The 20,242-nt window shown below is 40.3% G+C and overlaps 2 protein-coding genes across 5 annotated transcripts; one reads left to right on the top strand and one right to left on the bottom strand.

Moving 5' to 3' along the window:
• The first annotated feature begins 8,911 nt into the window (after nucleotides 1-8,911).
• On the top strand, nucleotides 8,912-11,397 carry LOC147632580 (uncharacterized). Of its 2 annotated transcripts, none has more exons than XM_086807386.1 (3): nucleotides 8,912-9,320; nucleotides 9,442-9,482; nucleotides 10,935-11,397. In XM_086807386.1, the coding sequence occupies exons 1-3, from the start codon at nucleotides 9,257-9,259 to the stop codon at nucleotides 11,226-11,228; spliced, it is 399 nt and encodes a 132-aa protein (XP_086663512.1). In that variant the 5' UTR covers nucleotides 8,912-9,256; the 3' UTR covers nucleotides 11,229-11,397. The 2 variants fall into 2 exon arrangements, with proteins under 2 accessions (XP_086663512.1, XP_086663510.1); XM_086807384.1 differs by having other exon boundaries at nucleotides 8,915-9,320; nucleotides 9,439-9,482.
• A 5,108-nt stretch (nucleotides 11,398-16,505) lies between these two features.
• Nucleotides 16,506-18,307, bottom strand: LOC147632579 (PHD finger protein ALFIN-LIKE 1-like). Of its 3 annotated transcripts, none has more exons than XM_086807381.1 (5): nucleotides 18,115-18,307; nucleotides 17,992-18,024; nucleotides 17,423-17,645; nucleotides 17,184-17,304; nucleotides 16,506-17,060 (listed from the first exon to the last, which is right to left on the bottom strand). In XM_086807381.1, exons 1-5 carry the CDS (start codon nucleotides 18,239-18,241, stop codon nucleotides 16,797-16,799), a joined length of 768 nt encoding a protein of 255 aa, XP_086663507.1. In that variant the 5' UTR covers nucleotides 18,242-18,307; the 3' UTR covers nucleotides 16,506-16,796. The 3 variants fall into 3 exon arrangements, with proteins under 3 accessions (XP_086663507.1, XP_086663509.1, XP_086663508.1); XM_086807383.1 differs by having other exon boundaries at nucleotides 16,506-17,051; nucleotides 18,115-18,306; XM_086807382.1 differs by having other exon boundaries at nucleotides 16,506-17,054; nucleotides 18,115-18,302.
• Nucleotides 18,308-20,242: the final 1,935 nt, after the last annotated feature.

Here is a 20,242-nt window from a genome sequence, read left to right as displayed (position 1 = left end):
TCGTCGCCGTCGGCCCTCAAATCGCCTCTGAACGCTGTGAACGCCTCATCTCCATCCTCCATCTCCCCCCTTGCCCCCCGTTGCTCTAGCCACTCCAGGCACCCGGCAGAGCCGGGGGATGGTCTAGCGCGTAGACCATCCCGTGTGCCTGGAGTGGCTAGAGCAATGGGGGGCAAGGGGGGAGATCATGACCGCCTCCACCTCCATCTCCATCCACCTCGCCCTCCACCTCCACCTCCATCTCCATCCACCTCCATCTCCGCCTCCAGTGCCGCCACCTCCTCCCCGTCACCATCGCCGCCGTCGGCCCTCAAATCGCCTGAAACGCTGTGAACGCCTCATCTCCATCCTCCATCTCCTCCCTTGCCCCCCGTTGCTCTGGCCACTCCAAGCACCTGTCCGGCTCCTAGCGCAGACCATCCCCCGGCTCTAGTGGGTGCCTGGAGTGGCCAGAGCAACGGGGGGCAAGGGGGGGAGATCTCTCCTGCCTGGACCGCCTCCACCTCCACCTCCATCTCCACCTCCACCTCCACCTCCACCTCCACCTCCACCTCCACCTCCACCTCGCCCTCTCCCTCACCATCGCCACTGCCCTCCACCTCCATCTCTATCCACCTCGCCCTCTCCCTCACCATCGCCGCCGCCTTCCACCCCCATCTCTATCCACCTCGCCCTCTCCCTCACCATCGCCGCCGCCCGCCCCCATCTCTAAGCGCCCGGGCCATCTTCTCCACCGCCATCGGCCCTCAAATTTTCAGAAAGAGAACAGCAGAGAACAGCAAGAAATTTTCAGAAAAGAGAAGTACCTTACCTGTTCGAAGCTCACAGATGCGTTAGATCGCCACCAACTGAGTTGAGAGTCTGGTTAGATGTAGATACATATGTAGATACATATAGGAGATAAATATAGGAACTCGAACTATAAACCTTGATGTCAATAATAATAATCATCTACTATTTAAATAGGGCCTATAGACAGTTACATATTATTTTCATTTTAAAGGTTACTTACATATAAAAAACTAATATAAAAAGATACATATAATACTTAGAACCAATAAATGTATAATTTAAAACATACATATAATAAATTAATACAAAAAGATACATATATATTTGTATATTTTTTATATATAAAAATTTGTTCGTGACCATTCTCAATCGTGATTGCTCCACCTTGTTTTATCATTTCAGCCGCCTTACCTGACAATGATTGATTCGGCCTAGACACCTGATCTTCTATTTTTGTTTTATAAAGTCCACCTGTTCCTTCGTTTTTATATTTTCATTTCACATTTTCATCTCTCATGTCCTTTCTGCATCTTCGTATTGCCTTCCCTATGGAGCACACTATGACCTTTGAGTGGGAGCTTGATGGCTGCAGCAAAAATCTCAAACTTTAATACTTCTCCACCAGACCACGCTTGTCAGTCATGGATACCTACAAGGGTTTCTGCCTTCATCACACGCCCTTTCTAGAGTGAAAGCTACTAGGACCAATGGAAGCCTACAGGAAATCATCGCTCATTATGACATGGAGGGCAATAAAAACTACCTTATAGATATTACTCGAAGTAAAATATATATGCTATAATGTAGTCCTCTCTGTGCTGCTGATAGTCTTTATTCTTGTGCTAATGACATTGCCCAAGATGTCCGACATTTGGAGACCTCAGTGTTGGAGAAAGAATTAGGGACACAAAACACCCATGTTCATATCTCGAGCTCCTCCTCTGAGAGTGACTTGAATGGCTCAGCAAGTGTTTTGCAACCAGGTGAAGGCACAAGCAATCCAAAAGGTTCGAAGCACAATATCTCTGAAGATGAATATATTGCTTCAAAGAGTATACTTTCAGCTCTTCGTAAGGAGGAGTAACCTTCTCTTCTACGTTCATTGTTGGAAAAAGTTACTCAAGTCATCCAAGTCCAGGAGGTGCCAAGACATGATGATGGTGATTCCATCCTAGAGTTTCCACCAACATATGGCAAAATAGGAAATATAGATGGAATGGAGCAAAAATATGATGGTCACCTATGGACACGTCCAGTAACATCAAACATGTGTGTAAGTTGTACCGTGCGTATTAGCTATTGTGTTGGTACTTTAGAGTGCCATAGGCTCAGCTGTCCTTTTACTTGAACAATAAAAGGTATAACAACACCTTCTTTCATGGACATCTAACAAAAAAGATTGCAGTTGGACTTCTGACAGAGGATGAGAAAACTAAAATAGTTTGTCACTTTTGTCACAAAACTGCACACTGTGTGCAAGTGTGTATTACGTAATGCCTCGTGACACAACTATTACAAGAATGATGCTCCACACTGGGCTGCATGAACATCCAGTTCAGCCAGGAACTTCAAGGTCAATGTTGGAGCGCGTGAAAATGTTTGTTTCTCAAGTGTTGAAAGCCCAGAGAAGTGCAGGTCCTCGAAAAATACAGATGGATATTGTGAAGGATATGCTATTTTCCTCCATGATGAATCAAAATGATGAGCTACAAGTATTGGGGATCATGAGCTCTGCAATTTTTTGGAGGAGTTGAGTCCTCTTGTGGAAAACCAGAGGTGAGTATTCATGCTGTAACTTAATTATATTTGGATGTATTTTTCTACATTCAGTCCTCTCTTTATTGTGAAATTATGTTTTTTAGGTTTAGACGCATTGTATCCTAGGAGAAAAGAAAATTGATGCCGGCATGAGAGGGCTTTGATAGCATCCTTCTTATACAGAGAAGATCTCGCTATTCATTTATACAAGGTAGCCGTTTGCCAGGACAAGGTGGCCGTGATGACAAATGTTATGTCTTTGCGAGGACCAGCATCAGGCGTGGACTTGGTGAATCGCATGCGGTGTGATAGTGGAGGTGACTTGGCAAAGTCCCCCTGGGTTTTGTTTGATCACACTCATCGAGTTTTTGGTTGGTCAACAATGGCTTGTCATGTTTACGACCCAAGGTGAGACTACGTACTTCTATTTTTTCCTTTCTTTCATTTACCTTGAATGATAGCTGATTGAAAAAAATTCTCTCCAAAATCCTATAGTGTTCAAGAGCTGTTGACAATTGCCACATGCAAAATGAAGGAGGAGGATACAAAAAGCCAAGTACTATTTTGGGAAATACTGAATAGCACAATGGAGCAATGCGGTTATGCACCCGCACATATGCACCCACACACTTCTATGGGTTTATGGCTGATGAAGCAAGGTCAAATTGGTGTGCAGTTAGGATCGTTTTCAATGGGGGTTTATGGCTGATGAAGCAGGGTCAAATTGGTGTGCAGTTAGGACCGTTTTCAATGGGGGTTTATGGTTGATGAAGCAGGGTCAAATTGGTGTGCAGTTAGGACCGTTTTCAATGGGGGTTTGCACAACATTATGGAGGACAGGGAGAGAACATGTTTATTCCATTGGAAACAAAGTTTGATGAAGCATGCTAAACAATGTGTGAAGGTAGAAAGTCGACAACACCATATTGACTTGTGTGAAGAATGGAGATTGGCACCAATAAGGAGTCAGCTTTCTTAAAAAGTAAAGAGATTCGTCAGTGGTGGAGAAATGGACATGTTCATGAGGGAAAACTATTAGTAATGGATACGTGGATGAGTTGGTGGGAAGTACGAATAGCACATTGGGGCAACCTCATGTCAAGGGTGAGAAATTTTATGAAGAAATGATATGTTGTATGGATGTATTTGCATTGGAGTCAATTTTGTGAATTCGTGTATGAAACCTCTTGTGTGCAGGTGGTCTTAAGCTCGGTGGATTTAGCACAAACCCCTCGAACAAACTTATCTGAAAGTGTACATGGGAGTTGGCTTGCTAGTGAAGGATATAAGGAAAAGGTTAGCTTGTATGATGCGTGCATTTCAGATATGGCAAACGCTTTACTACAAAGTGCAAAGCAATATGTATATGAGATGGGAAGCACAAAGGTGAGGGACCAAGCTTGAGCAAGTTGCTGGATAGGGTGGCAGCAAGGTCAAGACCGACACCACCACAAGTGGCTCGCATGGTCCATGAAACAATAGCTAATACTCCTATGTATGAGGAATCAAGGCCTCTACATGGAGATAAGGAGACTATTCAACGGAACAGGGTGAGGACAACAGAAGTAGACCAATGCTCACATCGTCCAGGTTATGTCATGCAGAGCAAACATCGTCAAAACCGGGGAACAGCAAGAAGAGTAAGTTTTGGAGATAGATCTAGAACAAACAGTGCAGCAAGTCATGCTTCAAGGGGAGGACCAAAAGTCCAATGACTGGAGGAAACAAAGATATCGGACATGAAGAGCCTAAACAACATTATGGCACAATGAGCGGAGGACAAATGCATGTAAAGGAAGAGGCCGTTGAATGCACAATGTGGGCCATTAGACGAACCCCATTGAACTCAAAAGTCAAATGTTTGGGAGGTATTGATGGAAGACTTAAGTGCAACTCATACATACAGGGAAGCTCTATTGGAGTTGTTGCCCCTAGCTTCTACTCAGAGCGACGACATCCTGGTCCGGGAGGACCAAAGGCTCAAATGATGTGGTTTTGTCCTTCAGATGTTTCACACACATGGCATGTAGATCCAAACATAATATACAAGCCATCATACCCAGATATGTGGAAAGTGGATGTCGGGACCAACATAACCAGCCAAGAGGTAGAGAAATTAGTAAAGACAGGGTTCAAGTTAGATGTTACTCATGAAGAACCTTTTGTGTCAGGGGTGGGAGAAATGTCCACACAAGCAGCGAGCAACAAAGAAAGTGACAAGAGGCCACATGATGCTACACAGAATACAAAGAGATCAACCAAGTGGCGGCATTGGATTTCCAAAGAAGCAAAAAAGAGGATTGGTAGTGCCGATGCCATGACAGCGACAGTCCTTAATGAGAGTGCAATGCAGTCGTCCCCCTACTCTATTTTTCATTTGGCATGTGAGAGTGGAGAGGACTATTTTATACACATCAAGGTACAACCTTGGTGTACATGTCCTGATTTCATGCAAAGAGAATCTAGAGGAAAGTCTTACGTTGCATGTAAGCATATCTATTTTGTCTTCTTGCGAGTTTTGGGATTACATAAGAATGAGGATATGGTAATGCATCAACTGACACTATCACGAGAGGATGTGGGCAATATACTATCATGTCCTCGAAGCAAGGATGTTTGTGCCTATACTTAAGCTTTAATCAAGCCTCTCATGTTTGTGCCTACTTAAGCTTGTAAGGAAATGTGAAGTCAATCTTTTTGTAAGAAAATTTGAACCCAATATTTTTGTCTTTGCTTTGGGATGGAGTATACTGTCACGTACTCTAAAGTCTTATTGTAGGTAGCTTGCGACGCTACGGTAAAGGAGTTGTACCAACCATATATCTTCTTGTAAGGAAATGTGAACTCAATCTTTTTGTCAGAAAATATGAACCGGGTATACTTGTTTTTACTTGTGTTGAAATAAATATTGGTCTTTTCTTTGAGTATGCATGAAAAGTTGAAGTATCCTTGTCATAAATTGTATGTATTGGAAGAAAGGTACATAGATAGGTATGTTTGTGCCTATATTTAAGTTTCTTTGACATAAAATGTGTGTTTATATGTAGGAAGGTAGGTAGGTATGTAGGAAGGTAGGTAGGTAGGTATGTAGGTATGTATGTATGCATGCATGTATATGTTTGGGAGTATGCATGCATGTATGTATGTATGTATTCTACACATGTGTGTATATATGTATGTATGTATATATGTAGGAAGGTAGGTAAGTAGGTAGGTAGGTAGGTGTGTTTGAGAATATGCATGTATATATGTATGTATGTATGTGAATGTATTTATTTCTCTTTCATAAATACTTACTATATAAAAGCTCACCAAAATGTATCATTTTTCTTACAAGCTCACATAAAACTATCTTATCTCCAAAAAGCTTCGCCAAATAAAGCTCGCAAAAAAAAAAAATCAAACTCCTTTAAAATTTACATTTACAAAGGAGGTAGCTTAAGCACACAATCACATGTGCATCATGTGACTAATTATTTAACAACCTCAAACACACATTCTTAAAGTTAGCCCCTTCACGTAAAAGGAGCCTCACCATATTATACACCTAATCTCATTCTTTTTTTTAATTGGAAAGATCTAATCTCACTTATTTCTATGTATGCTCAAAGTAGTGGAGTGGATTTTAAAAAATGAAGAATGACATAGTTCTATCTCGTTGGTTGGCTTACAAACGATGAAATGCATGAACACCTACTTGTTGCACATGTTATACTATAAAATAGCTCATTAAATATTTTAGCTCACACAAGTGAGATAGGTAAAATAAAATGCAACAAGAACTAATGCTAATGGCAATGATCCAACAAAAATATGGAGTGGGAACATTTGAGAGGGATAACATTTGAGAGGGATAACCTCTTTATTGGATAACGTGACATCATCTTTTATACAAGGTCTCTAGTTTGGAACTACTTTGAATGGCATTACATGGCTTTTGATCGGTTTAAACTCCCTTTTCATATAATATATTTACAAAGTGATATAACATATATACAAGGTCTCAAGTTTGGAACAACGTTTAATGGCATTCCACGACTTTTGATCGGTTTAAATTCCCTTTGGAATTCCTATAATATATTTACAATTTGAGGATTCCTTTTTTACCACATGAGAATCTAGGGACTTCAATCTAAAGATGTGAAATGCCACCTCATGTCATTGAAAAGCCCATGAAAAGTATTTGCAATGTACTTACTAAGTAAGAAGGAGCATCTAATAGGAGCTAAATTGTGTATGTCTCAACCACCGTTTAGAAGCTTAAAGTTATTTTGACACACCTAAGATTAGTCCATCTCTCACCTTGACTCCATATTGGGTGTGATATTGACCATCATAAGTGAGACTTAGAAGGATAGTGATAGAGAGTTATATTACCATCAACAAAATCACGTGATGAATTATCATTGGGGTGAGGTGAGCATTGAAAAATGCCCTACCAACCATTAAAAGATGAAAGTAATTTCTCTACTGCAACATTCGAGAAACTGTCACCTACAACATACACTTCCTATTTACCTTTAACCAATTTGGCAACTTGAAGGAAAAAGGTGTGAATTTTTCCAAAATTACACTTTCTTCACTTTTTTTTTTGGATTGGCTCATTTCCTCTTGAATGAGTTCTTAAGTGGCAATCTGGAATTCTTGGTTGGCTATGGCGAGGCATGTTTCTGGTGAACGTTGCGCTATGAATATGCAAAGTATGGGTGAAAGGGTTAAGCTCAAAGTTCAAACCCTACGAGCTACAACCACATGATGGGATGCAGCCCCTCTGGGCAAACCCTTTATTTCATTGAAGGGCAAAAATTAGACTAGCATTTTTTCCTTATAATTTGGAAGGGCACCTATAGCAATGTGAAGTCAATCTTTTTGTAAGAAAATTTGAACCCAATATTTTTGTCTTGCTTTGGGATGGAGTATACTGTCACGTACTCTAAAGTCTTATTGTAGGTAGCTTGCGACGCTACGGTAAAGGAGTTGTACCAACCATACATCTTCTTGTAAGGAAATGTGAACTCAACCTTTTTGTAAGAAAATATGAACCGGGTATACTTGTTTTTACTTGTGTTGAAATAAATATTGGTCTTTTCTTTGAGTATGCATGAAAAGTTGAAGTATCCTTGTCATAAATTGTATGTATTGGAAGAAAGGTACATAGATATGTATGTTTGTGCCTATATTTAGGTCTCTTTGACATAAAATGTGTGTTTATATGTAGGAAGGTAGGTAGGTAGGTATGTAGGTATGTATGTATGCATGCATGTATATGTTTGGGAGTATGCATGCATGTATGTATGTATGTATTGTACACATGTGTGTATATATGTATGTATGTATGTATGTATATATGTATGTATGTATATATGTAGGAAGGTATTGAAATGCCACCTCATGTCATTGAAAAGCCCATGAAAAGTATTGGCAATGTACTTACTAAGTAAGAAGGAGCATCGAATAGGAGCTAAATTGTGCATGGCTTAAGCTCCATGTATGTCTCGACCACCGTTTAGAAGCTTAAAGTTATTTTGACACACCTAAGATTAGTCCATCTCTCACCTTGACTCCATATTGGGTGGGGTCATGTGATATTGACCATCGTAAGAGTGAGACTTGGAAGGATAGTGATAGAGAGTTATATTACCATCAACAAAATCATGTGATGAATTATCATTGGGGTGAGATGAGCATTGAAAAATGCCCTACCAACCATTAAAAGATGAAAGTAATTTCTCTACTGCAACATTCTAGAAACTGTCACCTACAACATACACTTCCTATTTACCTTTAACCAATTTGGCAACTTGAAGGAAAAAGGTGTGAATTTTTCCAAAATTACACTTTCTTCACTTTTTTTTTGGATTGGCTTATTTCCTCTTGAATGAGTTCTTAAGTGGCAATCTGGAATTCTTGGTTGGCTATAGTTGGCGAGGCATGTTTCTGGTGAACGTTGCGCTGTGAATATGCAAAGTATGGGTGAAAGGGTTAAGCTCAAAGTTCAAAACCTACGAGCTACAACCACATGATGGGATGCAGTCCCTCTGGGCAAACCCTTTATTTCATTGAAGGGCAAAAATTGGACTAGCATTTTTTCCTTATAATTTGGAAGGGCACCTGTAGCAAAATTTCAGATTGAAGCCTTTCATATGATGGGCAACTTTTTTGGTGCCCTTATCTGAAGGGCAAAGAGCTCGAGGAAGGGATCTGAAGTCTTCGCGGAGGCGGTGTATCATGATTCACTACAACAATTCACATAGGATTGATGCCTTAAAGGAAAGAGTTGATAAATTCCTTAGGAGGAGGAGACAATAAGACATGACCTTGATTAGAAACACCTACTCTTCCAAGTTCTATGGATTCATTCATTGATGATGGCATTGAATGAATGCTCCCTGTGCCTGCCTGCCTGCCTGCCTCATGAGTCATGGGCCAATGGCCATGGCCATGGCCATAAGAGTCGTGACTCGTCACCATATCAAACCCTAACCTGGGCCCTGTACTGCGCCGCATGCAGTGAGCAGCTGTGGGTTGTCTCTCGCACTTTTCATCCCCCGCCCCCCTTCGCCTTCTTCCTCTCCCCCTCTGCGCTCTGCCTTGTTGGCTATGGCAAGGACCCACATCTCATCAACAACGCCAGGGCCACCATCATCATCATCAACAACGCAGGGCGTGCCCCTCGCTAGTCGCACAGCGTTGTAGCTCTTTCGCCATGTCGCGTTTTCTGCTTCTTCTTCTCCTTCTCCTTGTGCTTTGGGCGGGCTACATTGTCGCAGGTGAGCTTCTTCCTGCTGCGCTGTGGGCGGGCTACATTGCCCACAGCCCGGTTCTTTCATTCTAACTGTGGTGAAGAGCGAGGTGTGTACTGATTTTGGTCCTTCTTTCTTTTGACAGCAGGTGAGCATGGGCAGGCCCTCGCAGGAGAGCTTCCTTCGCAAGTAGGTGGATCAGGAGCCCTCTCGCCTTTTGCCGTTTTTTCTTTTCTTTTTCTAGCTTTGTGAGCAAGGAGGTGGCCTACTGTTGATGAATAGAGAAAGTGGGGTATATGCTGAGATTAGGATTTCCAAACTTTTCATGCTATAGTGTGTGAACCCTCCCCCCCCCCCTCTTCCCTCTCTCTCTCCCTCTCTCTCTCTCTCTCTCCCCCCTTTAGCTGGTGAACTGCTGCATTTTGGGCATCTTCATCATCACCATGGTCTTCCGGCAAGAAGCCTTAAGGACTCAACCTGCCATAGCTTGTCATAATTTGCCTTGATACTCTACTCCATCGTGAGTGAAAGCAATATATACATATAATGGAGGTAACACTGCTCATTCTCTGCATTGAATTAAGGAGCCAAAACTCACCGGTGGTGTTTTGAATATCTTTTGATGACAAAGTATCTCCTAATCATACATGCATTGCGTTTATGGCTTGGTGCAATCAACTCTAATTTATGAGATGCAAGAGTCAAGAGTAACACCCAATTGGGTCCCAACCTGGCTTAAGAGTAACTTCTTCCTCGTTAGGCTGAGCGATGGCTTGTGAATATGGCCTTAATCGGAGGCGGGAACTTGCTCAGAACAGTAGGCCTACCTGCCCTTAGACAGGTTGTGGGCTTGAATCTAACTCTAATGAGCCATTCATTAAAGTAATCTGCAAATTCCTCGACCTGCCCTTATGCAGGTCATGGACTTGAATCAACTCTACTTAATCATTCATTAAAGTAATCTGCAAATGTGTGGGCACCCAAACCTGTCCGGCCCAAATTTTACTGCCTGGGTCCAAATTAAGCTGCTCAAATACATGCCAACTGCCTGCTTGGCCTGCCCCAAGATGGTTCTCTTGCATGTCTTGGCTTGGCTGTACATCTGCCTTGTGGGCTGCCCACGTTGCTATCCTCCCCCGACGGGGCAAGAGATCTGCTGCTTGACTCATCTTAGACTTACCCTAGCCTACCTTGATGGCAACTGGCCACTGGTCTCTCGATTGGGCTCACAACAATGGTCAGTGCATATCTCTAATCCAAAAGGTCACCTAAAACCTGCACTTATGGTATGGATATGTAGTTGTGGCACTTGGACACCGAGTACAATGGGTGCACACGACACCTAAGCTTTCGCTTAGTGGAGTAGACCATGTGTACAGAAGAAGGGAGAATAATTGCGAGTTATCACATGTGGCCATGATGAATTCTCGGTGTGGCACCATGGTTTGGAGTCTGTCCTGAAAGGTGTTTTCTCTTCTGTCTGTTATAAACTACTGTTCTTGATTGCTAAACCATAAAGTTGTGTACCATGTAGCTTCTTGTGAAAAACCTGAATGAAGTGATGGGCAAGTTGTAGTCCCAGAGGTCGAATCTGTATTCTGAATGGCAGTGTTATTTGTTACGTGTTTCATGTTGCATCAGGGAAAGGTGGTTTCAAGTCGGTCTTATCATGAGGATCAACATGGCCTTCTGAGTAATGTGACTGATTGGGAAATTTTCTCGCATTCGGGTTTGGAACATCAGTTTTTCAATAGCAGCAGGAGAAAGCTCGGGAGTTTCCGAGTGTGTGCGCTGTGTACATGTTGTGGGGGACGCAGAAGGTTTTGCATACCAACTGCTTGCTGCTACACTATCACATGCGGCTCTCGTAACAGGCCTTTTGGATTTTGCTCATTTACACCTGTTTCATGTCACTGTTTTAGTTGCCGTCTGTGAATTCTTTATTTATTTCAAAAGCAAACGAGCACTAAGGTCTCGCGCCAAGCTTTGCTGGAACAATATTCAGTATTGGTCAAGGTCAATTATGTTGACATTACAGTCATACTAACATCTGATTATTTGTTTTGATGTTTCATTTGGTAAATGCTGTTATATTTTTTGCATCGATGGTATGGTTTCTGTACAAATCTAGCTTATCAGGTGCCTTGTTATCATCACTTATAGCTGTAGTGCTGGTTCTTTCAAATGAACACTTTGTTGCACTTTAGAGTTAATCTCACTAGTTCAAACCCCAGCACCTAATATATAAAAGAAAAGGAATGTCCTTGTTGATCCATGTTGTGACAATGAAATTAAAGACCTTGCAGAAGGAGGCAATGTCAGTTTGCTCTTACATGACTGGATAGTTCAAACCCAAACACCTAATATATAAAAGAAAATGAATGTCCTTGTTGATCCATGTTGTGACAATGAAATTAAAGACCTTGCAGAAGAAGGCATTGCCAGTTTGCTCTTGGATGATTGGGTAGCTCACTTAACTTCCTACTACCAAAAAGTCATATTGGTGCTACCCGTGTATCTTTCTAAGTTTGCCAAGGTAGAGGTTGGGAGTTTAACCCTCTCTTGTATGTATGGGGGATAGTGGATGAGTTTAAATAAACTCTTGAGAATGAGTGACACCCTTTTGTACATGGGAGTCACTTTCAAAAAATGAGCTACACCCCTACATGCATGCAAACCTTGCCATCATTGATGACAGATGGGGTTAGTCACTTGGGAAAGAGCTTGTGTAAGTGGGACCATGAATGTTTTGTATCAGCGAAATGAGCTACACCCCTACATGCATGCAAACCTTGCCATCATTGATGATAGATGGGGTTAGTCACTTGGAAAAGAGCCTGTGTAAGTGGGACCATGAATGTTTTGTATCAGCTAAAGATTTGCATGTGTTTGTAAATGTTCCCAAAAAGTAAGAAGGTGCTAGTGGCCAAAGGTCATGGTGCTACTATTACAAAATCTTTGCATATAGTTAATATTCACTCTATAGACTATCTAATAAGACGCATTTTAAAACAATCTTAAGTTTAAGCATCTCACTACAATTATAAGATAAAGCACTTCACTGCCTTTGATCTAATAATCTCGATAAGCCTCTTAAACCCATGAAAACCAACTAGTTGGCTTCATGCCAAAGTGGTATCCATTAATAAAATTCATGATATTGCCCTAAAGGCCTTTGACCTTCTAATTTTCCTATAGAACACATAATTTCTATGATTAATAAAACAGAGTCTAAATAATGAAATGCAATAACATGAGAGAGAGACATGCTCATTAAGGTGGGATTAGTTCAAGTAGAAGGATTTTAAAGAAAGACTGTTAAATTGTTTGTCTTCAAAATCTAGGCGCTCACTGTGTCAGGAAAGTACTACCCAATCTCGTGGTTTCACTCTATTGCAAATCTGAGATTTGGCAATTTGGGTCATGTTGCTATGATGCTTATTTTTCTGTGCAAATGTGGTTGCCCAAGGGAGAACCACCCTATTGAGAGATAACTGCTAGCAATTGACACCTGTGCTTACTCCGAAGCAGTGCCATGTTTTGCCTTTAATAAGGTTTAATTAAAATCTTTATAAACCAAGGTTTTGCTTCTACTGTCCAAAGACATGTTGCTTGTTTGAGATCCTCGTGCTCCTTTCAGTGTTGTAGGGGAGAGCTTTATATACTTGCACACTCAAAGAGGCACATAGTTTGTACCATAGAAGACACCGGTAATGTCGCCAAATATGTTCAAGTCAAGAGCTTACCTTAGCCTTGCTTTAGAGCCGCGATTGCAACTTCTAGATGTGGGTGCACTGGCTCATCCACCATCGCGTCCTCACTTCGTTGTCACGCCGGAATGCTCCTTAGAAAGAGCTATCTATGCTTAGTTGGAAGAAAAAGAGATAGCCTTCGCGATGGTTCTTTTATCACAAAGGTGGGAGAAGAAGAAGCAACTAATGCCAAAAATGACTTATGTACAAGTAACTAGTTGTCACACCCTGGCAAACCAAACTTTAAAATGGTCTAGCCTCTATAACTAGTCTTAAGCAAGTATGTACATGAAGTCTTTAGGCTTTCCTTATTTGGCATTTAGCACAACGTAAGGCTGCTGTATGTGTTCAAGTGTCATCTTACGAGCAAGTAAGATAGCAAAGCACCTTACGATGCGTTGGGCGAGTGAAACCGAGTTAACCTTCAAAGTGGTTAACAACTACTACTTAGAAAACAATGTGTTAGTTGTGTTGGTGTCTCGTTGCTTGGCCACATAGATTGGTTGCTCGCCACTACCTTTACTTCTTCACACTATCATTTGTTACGATACTTGTCTTTTACATATTTCCTTTCTTACCTCTCAACCAACTCTAGGCACAACCTCACTTGGATACTAATTTTACAAAAGAACCCCAAAAAAAAAATTTAAGCTACCATACTCTTAATCTACACACGAAAAGCTTGCTAGTCCATATCTTGAAAGAACTACGACACACAAAGAGAAGAAGGCAATAACTCTATTATTACCAACAAACGTGTAGAACCTCGTTAATAGGAGTTACATCATGCTAGAAGCAGACTAGCATCTATTCTTATCAAAATTGTTCTAAATATAAATGCATGAGATTGAACTATGATTTTAATCATATAATATTTGATTTATGGAGGAAACAAGCATGCACTCAGTCTAGGCCAAATCACAAGGAGCTATCTAATATAAATGCATGAGATTGTACTATGCTTTTAACCATATAATATTTGATTTATGGAGGAAACAAGCATGTAGGCCAATCACAAGGGGCTATCAAGATAAACCTAGCAATGATCTGCATCATATGTAGAGTAGTATTGTGAGATTTGGTTGTGTTGGGTGACTAATATTTTATTGTAATAATGTGCATGAGATCAAAGCACTAAAGTGAGAGCAACCATGTTAACCTACAGAGTGGTTAACAACTACTACTTAGAAAACATTGTGTTGGCTATGTTGATGTCTCGTTGCTTGGCCACATAGATCGACTGCTCCCCACCACCTTTACTCCTTCACACAATCGTTTGTTACAACACTTATCTTTTACATATTTCCTTTTTTACCTCTCAACCAGCTCAACTAGGCACAACCTCACTTTCATACCAAATGTTACGAAAGAACCACAAAAACAAAAAACAAAAACAAAAAAAACAAAAACAAAAACAAAAACCAAAGCTACCCTACTCTTAATCTACACATGAAAAGTTTGCTAGTCCACATCTTGGAAGAACTACAACACACAACGAGAAGAAGACAATAACTCTTATTATTATCAACAAAAGTGTAGAACCTTGTTAATATGAGTTACATCATGTTAGAAGCAAACTAGCATCTATTCTTATCAAAAGTGTTCCAAATATAAATGCATGAGATTGAACTATAATTTTAACCATATAATATTTGATTTATGGAGGAAACAACCATGCATTCATTCTAAGCATCATATGTAGAGTAGTATTGTAAGATTTGGTTGTGCTGGGTGAACAATATTTTTATTGTAGTACCGTTCATGAGATCAAAGCGCTGTAAGTGAGCAATATGATTGTGGGGAGCAATATGATTGTGGGGAGCAATATGATTAATCCTTTTATTGGTTTGTGTACCAACTAGCAGTGATTGTATTTAAACTATCACCACATGAAAGATATATAAGTATGGCCCCTCTTGTTTGTATATGAATGCAATATGTATTGGTTTCCCTTCACATCAGTATTGCATAGATTGTGCAAGTTAGCCCCTCTCTTGTACTTGGTTTTGCATGGAGCACATGGAGGTCCTCCTTTCGTTGATATAAAAACCTTCTTGCATTCTTGCATAAATTGCTCTCGTAATTGGTCTTAAATGGAGGAATACATGTACAATAGTGATAAAAGTATAGCTTACTCTTACATGCTTGACAATTTGCCCATTGATACTTGGCTCTATCTTGCTTCAAAGGAGCTATCACTTATACAACAAGAGTAGCTGGTAGCGGCTATCAAAGAAGATAATATAATGGAGTCAACCTGGAGGCTCATGTGTAAAGGTTTGATTTGCCAACTTTAAGTTCCGAAAGCTAAAAGCAATATTATCTGCTTCCGCTTGCCTTTGCAAGTAATCATATGTTTGTTGTATAGCTGTCTCACATGCTGTGGCCACTGTTGCAAATTTCAAAACACTAATTACCAAAAGATCACTCCTCCAGCTTGGGTTTCAAGCATACACATTGCTAGAGCCTTTAATTAGCAGCCTTGGCCTCTCATTTCAAGACTGTTGGCCTGTAACTATTTGCTCAACAAAACTTATTATTTTTGTCGAAGACCATAGAGACATACAGACACAATTCCTGCAAATACCATGAACCAGACTGTTTCCTACTATTCCATCTATTGACATCTGAATAAACGTTCATCAAGCACATTCACTAAACACAACATTTACAGCAAAGGAAGCTGCAGTCTCAATTATAACCATAAATCATAAATCATGGCAAGTATCATCATAAGAGGTAGTATACAATGGGAATGCATACATTCAAAATGCAAAGCCCATGCACCTAGGGAAGACTCTTTGGAAACATTAAAAAGATAGGTTTTACTAGATCCCAACACGAGTACACTGCAAGGAAGATTATACTTGAAAATAACAGCCAAACTAGGCAAGATATGGGTAATTAAGGAGTTGCACACTCTCTAACCAGGTTCCACAAGCCATCTTTAGAGAGACTTGATGATATGAGATAATGAAGATGGATTGGACATGGCCAAAAAATGACTAGTGAATCAACCACCAACAGATCAGCAATTGCTCCTTACTTGAAGAGAAGCTTAAAGACATCCAGCTTTTCTGTGCAATCAACTGTTTTAGTTTTTTTAATCCAAATGATTATAAAAAATTTGAGACCAGAAAAAACATTATAAAACTTTGGGTCTTTGCAACATAATTCCTGCCATGAAAAGGGAACATCCCACCAGCCTGTCCCTCATGGGTCCCGCCCATCCGATGGGTGAAAATTTTGTCTGCAAATACCCTAAACCTTAAGGAGATTGGATGGCAATTTCACCAATTATTAGCCTAAATTAACAGTGGTGCATGATGTGCACATGCAAATATACTAGGTGTCCATGGGTCAAAGATGTTCACGGGCAGCTTCAACTATGCAACCATACTTGGTATCCAAAACAGCCCAACCTAATGACAGAGCACTCCACCCGTATACCTGGACCACCTTTGATGTAAGCATTTTGTACATTAGCATGAATTCAATTGATACATATAATAGTTTTCTGTCTTAAAAATTAGAAAACACAACAGCACATTCTGGTCGGATTAGGTTTCACCCAAGGACTACTGTGTTCATGTGAACGCACCTTCCTTTTCGGTTCTTTCTGCACACTCACATGAACATTTTCCCCCTCTCTTGTAGTTTGTGTTTGACTTGTCCCAAGGCAAAGGGGTGCTCCAACCATGCGTGGACCTTGGTCCTTGGACCCGATTGGGTCTTCATGCTCAAAACTATATCATATGCGTGCTTTCTTGCCATTGCACGCCGGACACTTGTATTGCTTCATGAGCTCTGCCTTGGCAGGTGTCACCTTTACACACTTGCCATGGAACCATTGTTCACAGACATCACAGCAGATCCAGAACTCATCTGATGCATAATTCTCACCACATTTACCACAAAGGGCATTCTCATGTTCATCTTCTTCATCATCATCTTCAGCTGTCCCTTCATCCTTTTTAGAAGGTGGAGGAGGCTGCCGCATTGGCTTCTGCTGCATCTCCATAACAATATGTGCACTCTCAGAACATCTTGTTATCCTCTTGAAATCGCTCTTAACCGAAGCTACATGCAGAATGAATGGGTGCCTAATGATGTGCACAATGAGTACAAAAGATCATACCATTTTTCCTGTTGAGGATGGTTTCATCTTGATGCTATTGTTGGCACCTTTGACTGGCTTCTTTTCCATCACCACGTCATACAAGGAGGGAAGATCACTTATCAATCCGAAGAGCTTCCTCCTGCAATTAGAAGACATGAGCCATGCTTTGGTGAGCTTTTATGGATGGAAGAGTCCCACTTATTGCATGTGAGAATTTGAAATCAAAATGACATATTTGGTGGTATTCTTGCTCTCACCTTTCAGCCTTGTCGAACCTGGCAGCATAGAAGAAGGCGACAGCTAGGAGCCAGGCGTCACTGTGTACAGCAACCAATGAGAGCCAATCATGGCGGTCCATGCCATCACGCGAGAAGTTGATGCCCAGGACGGGCTCCGGGAGTTCTGAGGGCACCTCCTCCACTGGCAGGCTCACCTCCCATGTCTCATCAGGGAAGCCGTAAAGGCAGAGGTTCTCCCTCCCTGCCCACACAAAAAAGTAAAAAATAGATAGGGTTTTGGTGCTCCTGCACAACACACCCCCCCCCTGCTCTCCCCCCCTCCCTCCTCTCTCTCTCAAAAAAATGAGAGGTTTTCTCCCGCTTAAACAGGGACAAATGGGGGAAAAAAATAAAAAATAGTACTGAATTACTGTGAAATAATAATAACGAAAATTGCAGAAAACAAAAAGCAAAAAGCAAAGATGTGCATTTCCCGATGCATCAGCATACAGCATGCAAGCGAAAATTTAGACAAAAGAAAGCCAAATCTAAGGGAAATGCCTGCAATAAACCAAACCTAATGCATACAGAAGGACGAGGGGACCGACCTGGATCACATTGGCGAATGAATTCATCTACTTCTGCAAAAAACAACAGGACGCGATAAGAACGCATGACAGAGAGAGAGAGACACACACACACACATGTGCACACAGAGGCATGGCGGATACCTTGGGTGAGGGCTGTGAGAAGGCCCGATCGACGTCCCCTGAAGTCCTTGAAGATTTCGTCGAGTGTACGCGGGTGCGCAGGCATGGCCACCCCTCCTCCTCCTGCTGCTGCTGCTGCTCCTTCCATCGCTGTGCTTTCTTGCTGGGCGAATTCAAAAGAGAGAGAATAAAGACCTACTACGATGATAAAATAGGTTGTAACTTCAACTCTTAGTGTAGAATGAAGATCGGTCTTCACATAGGCCTTGGTGGACCCAATATATATAGATATGTGTATGTCTGTGTATGTGTGAGTGTGTGTGTGTGTGTGTGTGTGTGTGTGTGTGTGTATGTGTATAGCTTTACAAAAAAAAGTATGTGTATGTGTATGTGTATGTGGTAATGGAGTGCTGATAGGTTACCAAAAAATCAAATTAAAAATGATGTTTAACAACTCTCGCGCACACACTACATTTCAATTTCAAATATCATAATTAAAAGTAAGCAAATAAAAACAAGAGGTGGGTAAGCAGGCAACTTGAATTAAAATACCATGTACAAGCAAAGAAAACTTCGATTTTTTTGAAAGTGAAATAGAGAACAATTTTTTTGAAAGTGAAATAGAGAACACTGTTCAAGTGGAAGACCTAAAAATATGAACAACAAGTAATTGTGTTTAAAAGACCTCCCTCTCTCTCTCTCTCTCTCTCTCTCTCTCTCTCTCTCTCATGACGCACCCTAACCAAGAGGTCGTGGGTTCAATCCCAAACATCATAGGGTTGTGTGTGTGAGTGGTATAACTTCTAGCTCGACTATATCACCTTGAATTGGGATTTTTGAAAAAAAGGTAAGCATAAACGGCCTATATATATTTGAAAATTTAATTTGTGCACCTTCAAAGCTAGCATACAAGACCTCTATCTATTCAAAACTTTCATGCTTTTTCTTGGGAAAACACATATCCTCTAGATTCAAGAAATCAAAATCTTGGTTTCAATAATTCAGTACCATGTGACATGTCAAGGCTAAGCACTTTGACATTGTATGTATGGCATACTTGTGGGATTTTTATAGTTCATGGCATCCTACACTATTGTACAATTATATACTAAATATATAAATGTACATATATATAACCACATTTTCATGTGGTTGGAGAGCTAGCACGCTTTCTCTCGAAAAGAATTCAAGACTAAGGACTATGTCCTTCGGAAAGCACGTCTTCTCCAGTGATACATATTTTAAGAAATTAGAACTTTGGTTTTAGTACTTCAACACCATGTAATATGTCAAATATGAATGTCAACACTTTCATATTGAGCACATAGCATCTCTCACTATTTTGCAAATATATACACAAATATATAATTAATAAATAAATACACACACAATCCCCCGCTGCCCCCAAAAACATACACACATATAACCACATTTTCATGTGGCTAGGCAAAATTGACACATCTCTCTCTCCATAAAATTTACAAGTTCAAATAATATATATATATATATATATATATATACATATATATATATATACATATATATATATACATATACATATATATACATATACATATATATACATATACATATATATACATATACATATATATATATATATATATATATATATACATATACATATATATACATATACATATATATATACATACATATACATATATTTATATATATACATATATATATATATATATATATATATATATACATATATATATACATACATATACATATATTTATATATATACATATATATATATATATATATATATATACATACATACATGCATGCATGAATGCACACACACACACACACACACACAAATAAATACACACTTTTTTGTGAGAAAATAAATACACACACAATCCCCCTACACTTCTGTGCCTATCATCTTTCCTGCAGATCATGAGGATATTCTAGTTGATCGTGGTGACATTTTAGAGGATTGTGTGCATTTGATTAGTGACGCATCCATTAGAACATTTGGGATGGGTGTATCTATTAGCACACTTGAGGATAGGATACTCCGCATATGAGTCACAGAGACACCTATGGGCATAGGCATGAGAAGAAGATTTTAACCTTCAAGGCTAAATTACATGTGTCATTTGAGATGATAGATTTAGG

Source organism: Cibotium barometz, chromosome 13 (genome assembly GCF_041138505.1).
Source record: "Cibotium barometz isolate CiBa-2024 chromosome 13, ASM4113850v1, whole genome shotgun sequence".
Lineage (NCBI taxonomy): Eukaryota > Viridiplantae > Streptophyta > Polypodiopsida > Cyatheales > Cibotiaceae > Cibotium > Cibotium barometz.
This window is presented reverse-complemented; position numbering and strand designations above follow the sequence as displayed.

Bases quoted from the DNA above. Each gene is read 5' to 3' on its own strand.
- LOC147632580 (XM_086807384.1), top strand. From the start codon at position 9,257: ATGTCGCGTTTTCTGCTTCTTCTTCTCCTTCTCCTTGTGCTTTGGGCG. The intron at 9,321-9,438 runs GTGAGCTTCTTC...TTCTTTTGACAG, and splicing joins GGCGGGCTACATTGTCGCAG to CAGGTGAGCATGGGCAGGCC. The intron at 9,483-10,934 runs GTAGGTGGATCA...ATGTTGCATCAG, and splicing joins CAGGAGAGCTTCCTTCGCAA to GGAAAGGTGGTTTCAAGTCG.
- LOC147632579 (XM_086807381.1), bottom strand. From the start codon at position 18,241: ATGGAAGGAGCAGCAGCAGCAGCAGGAGGAGGAGGGGTGGCCATGCCT. The intron at 17,646-17,991 runs GTCGGTCCCCTC...TTGTGTGGGCAG, and splicing joins CATTCGCCAATGTGATCCAG to GGAGGGAGAACCTCTGCCTT. The intron at 17,305-17,422 runs GTGAGAGCAAGA...TTCTAATTGCAG, and splicing joins AGGTTCGACAAGGCTGAAAG to GAGGAAGCTCTTCGGATTGA.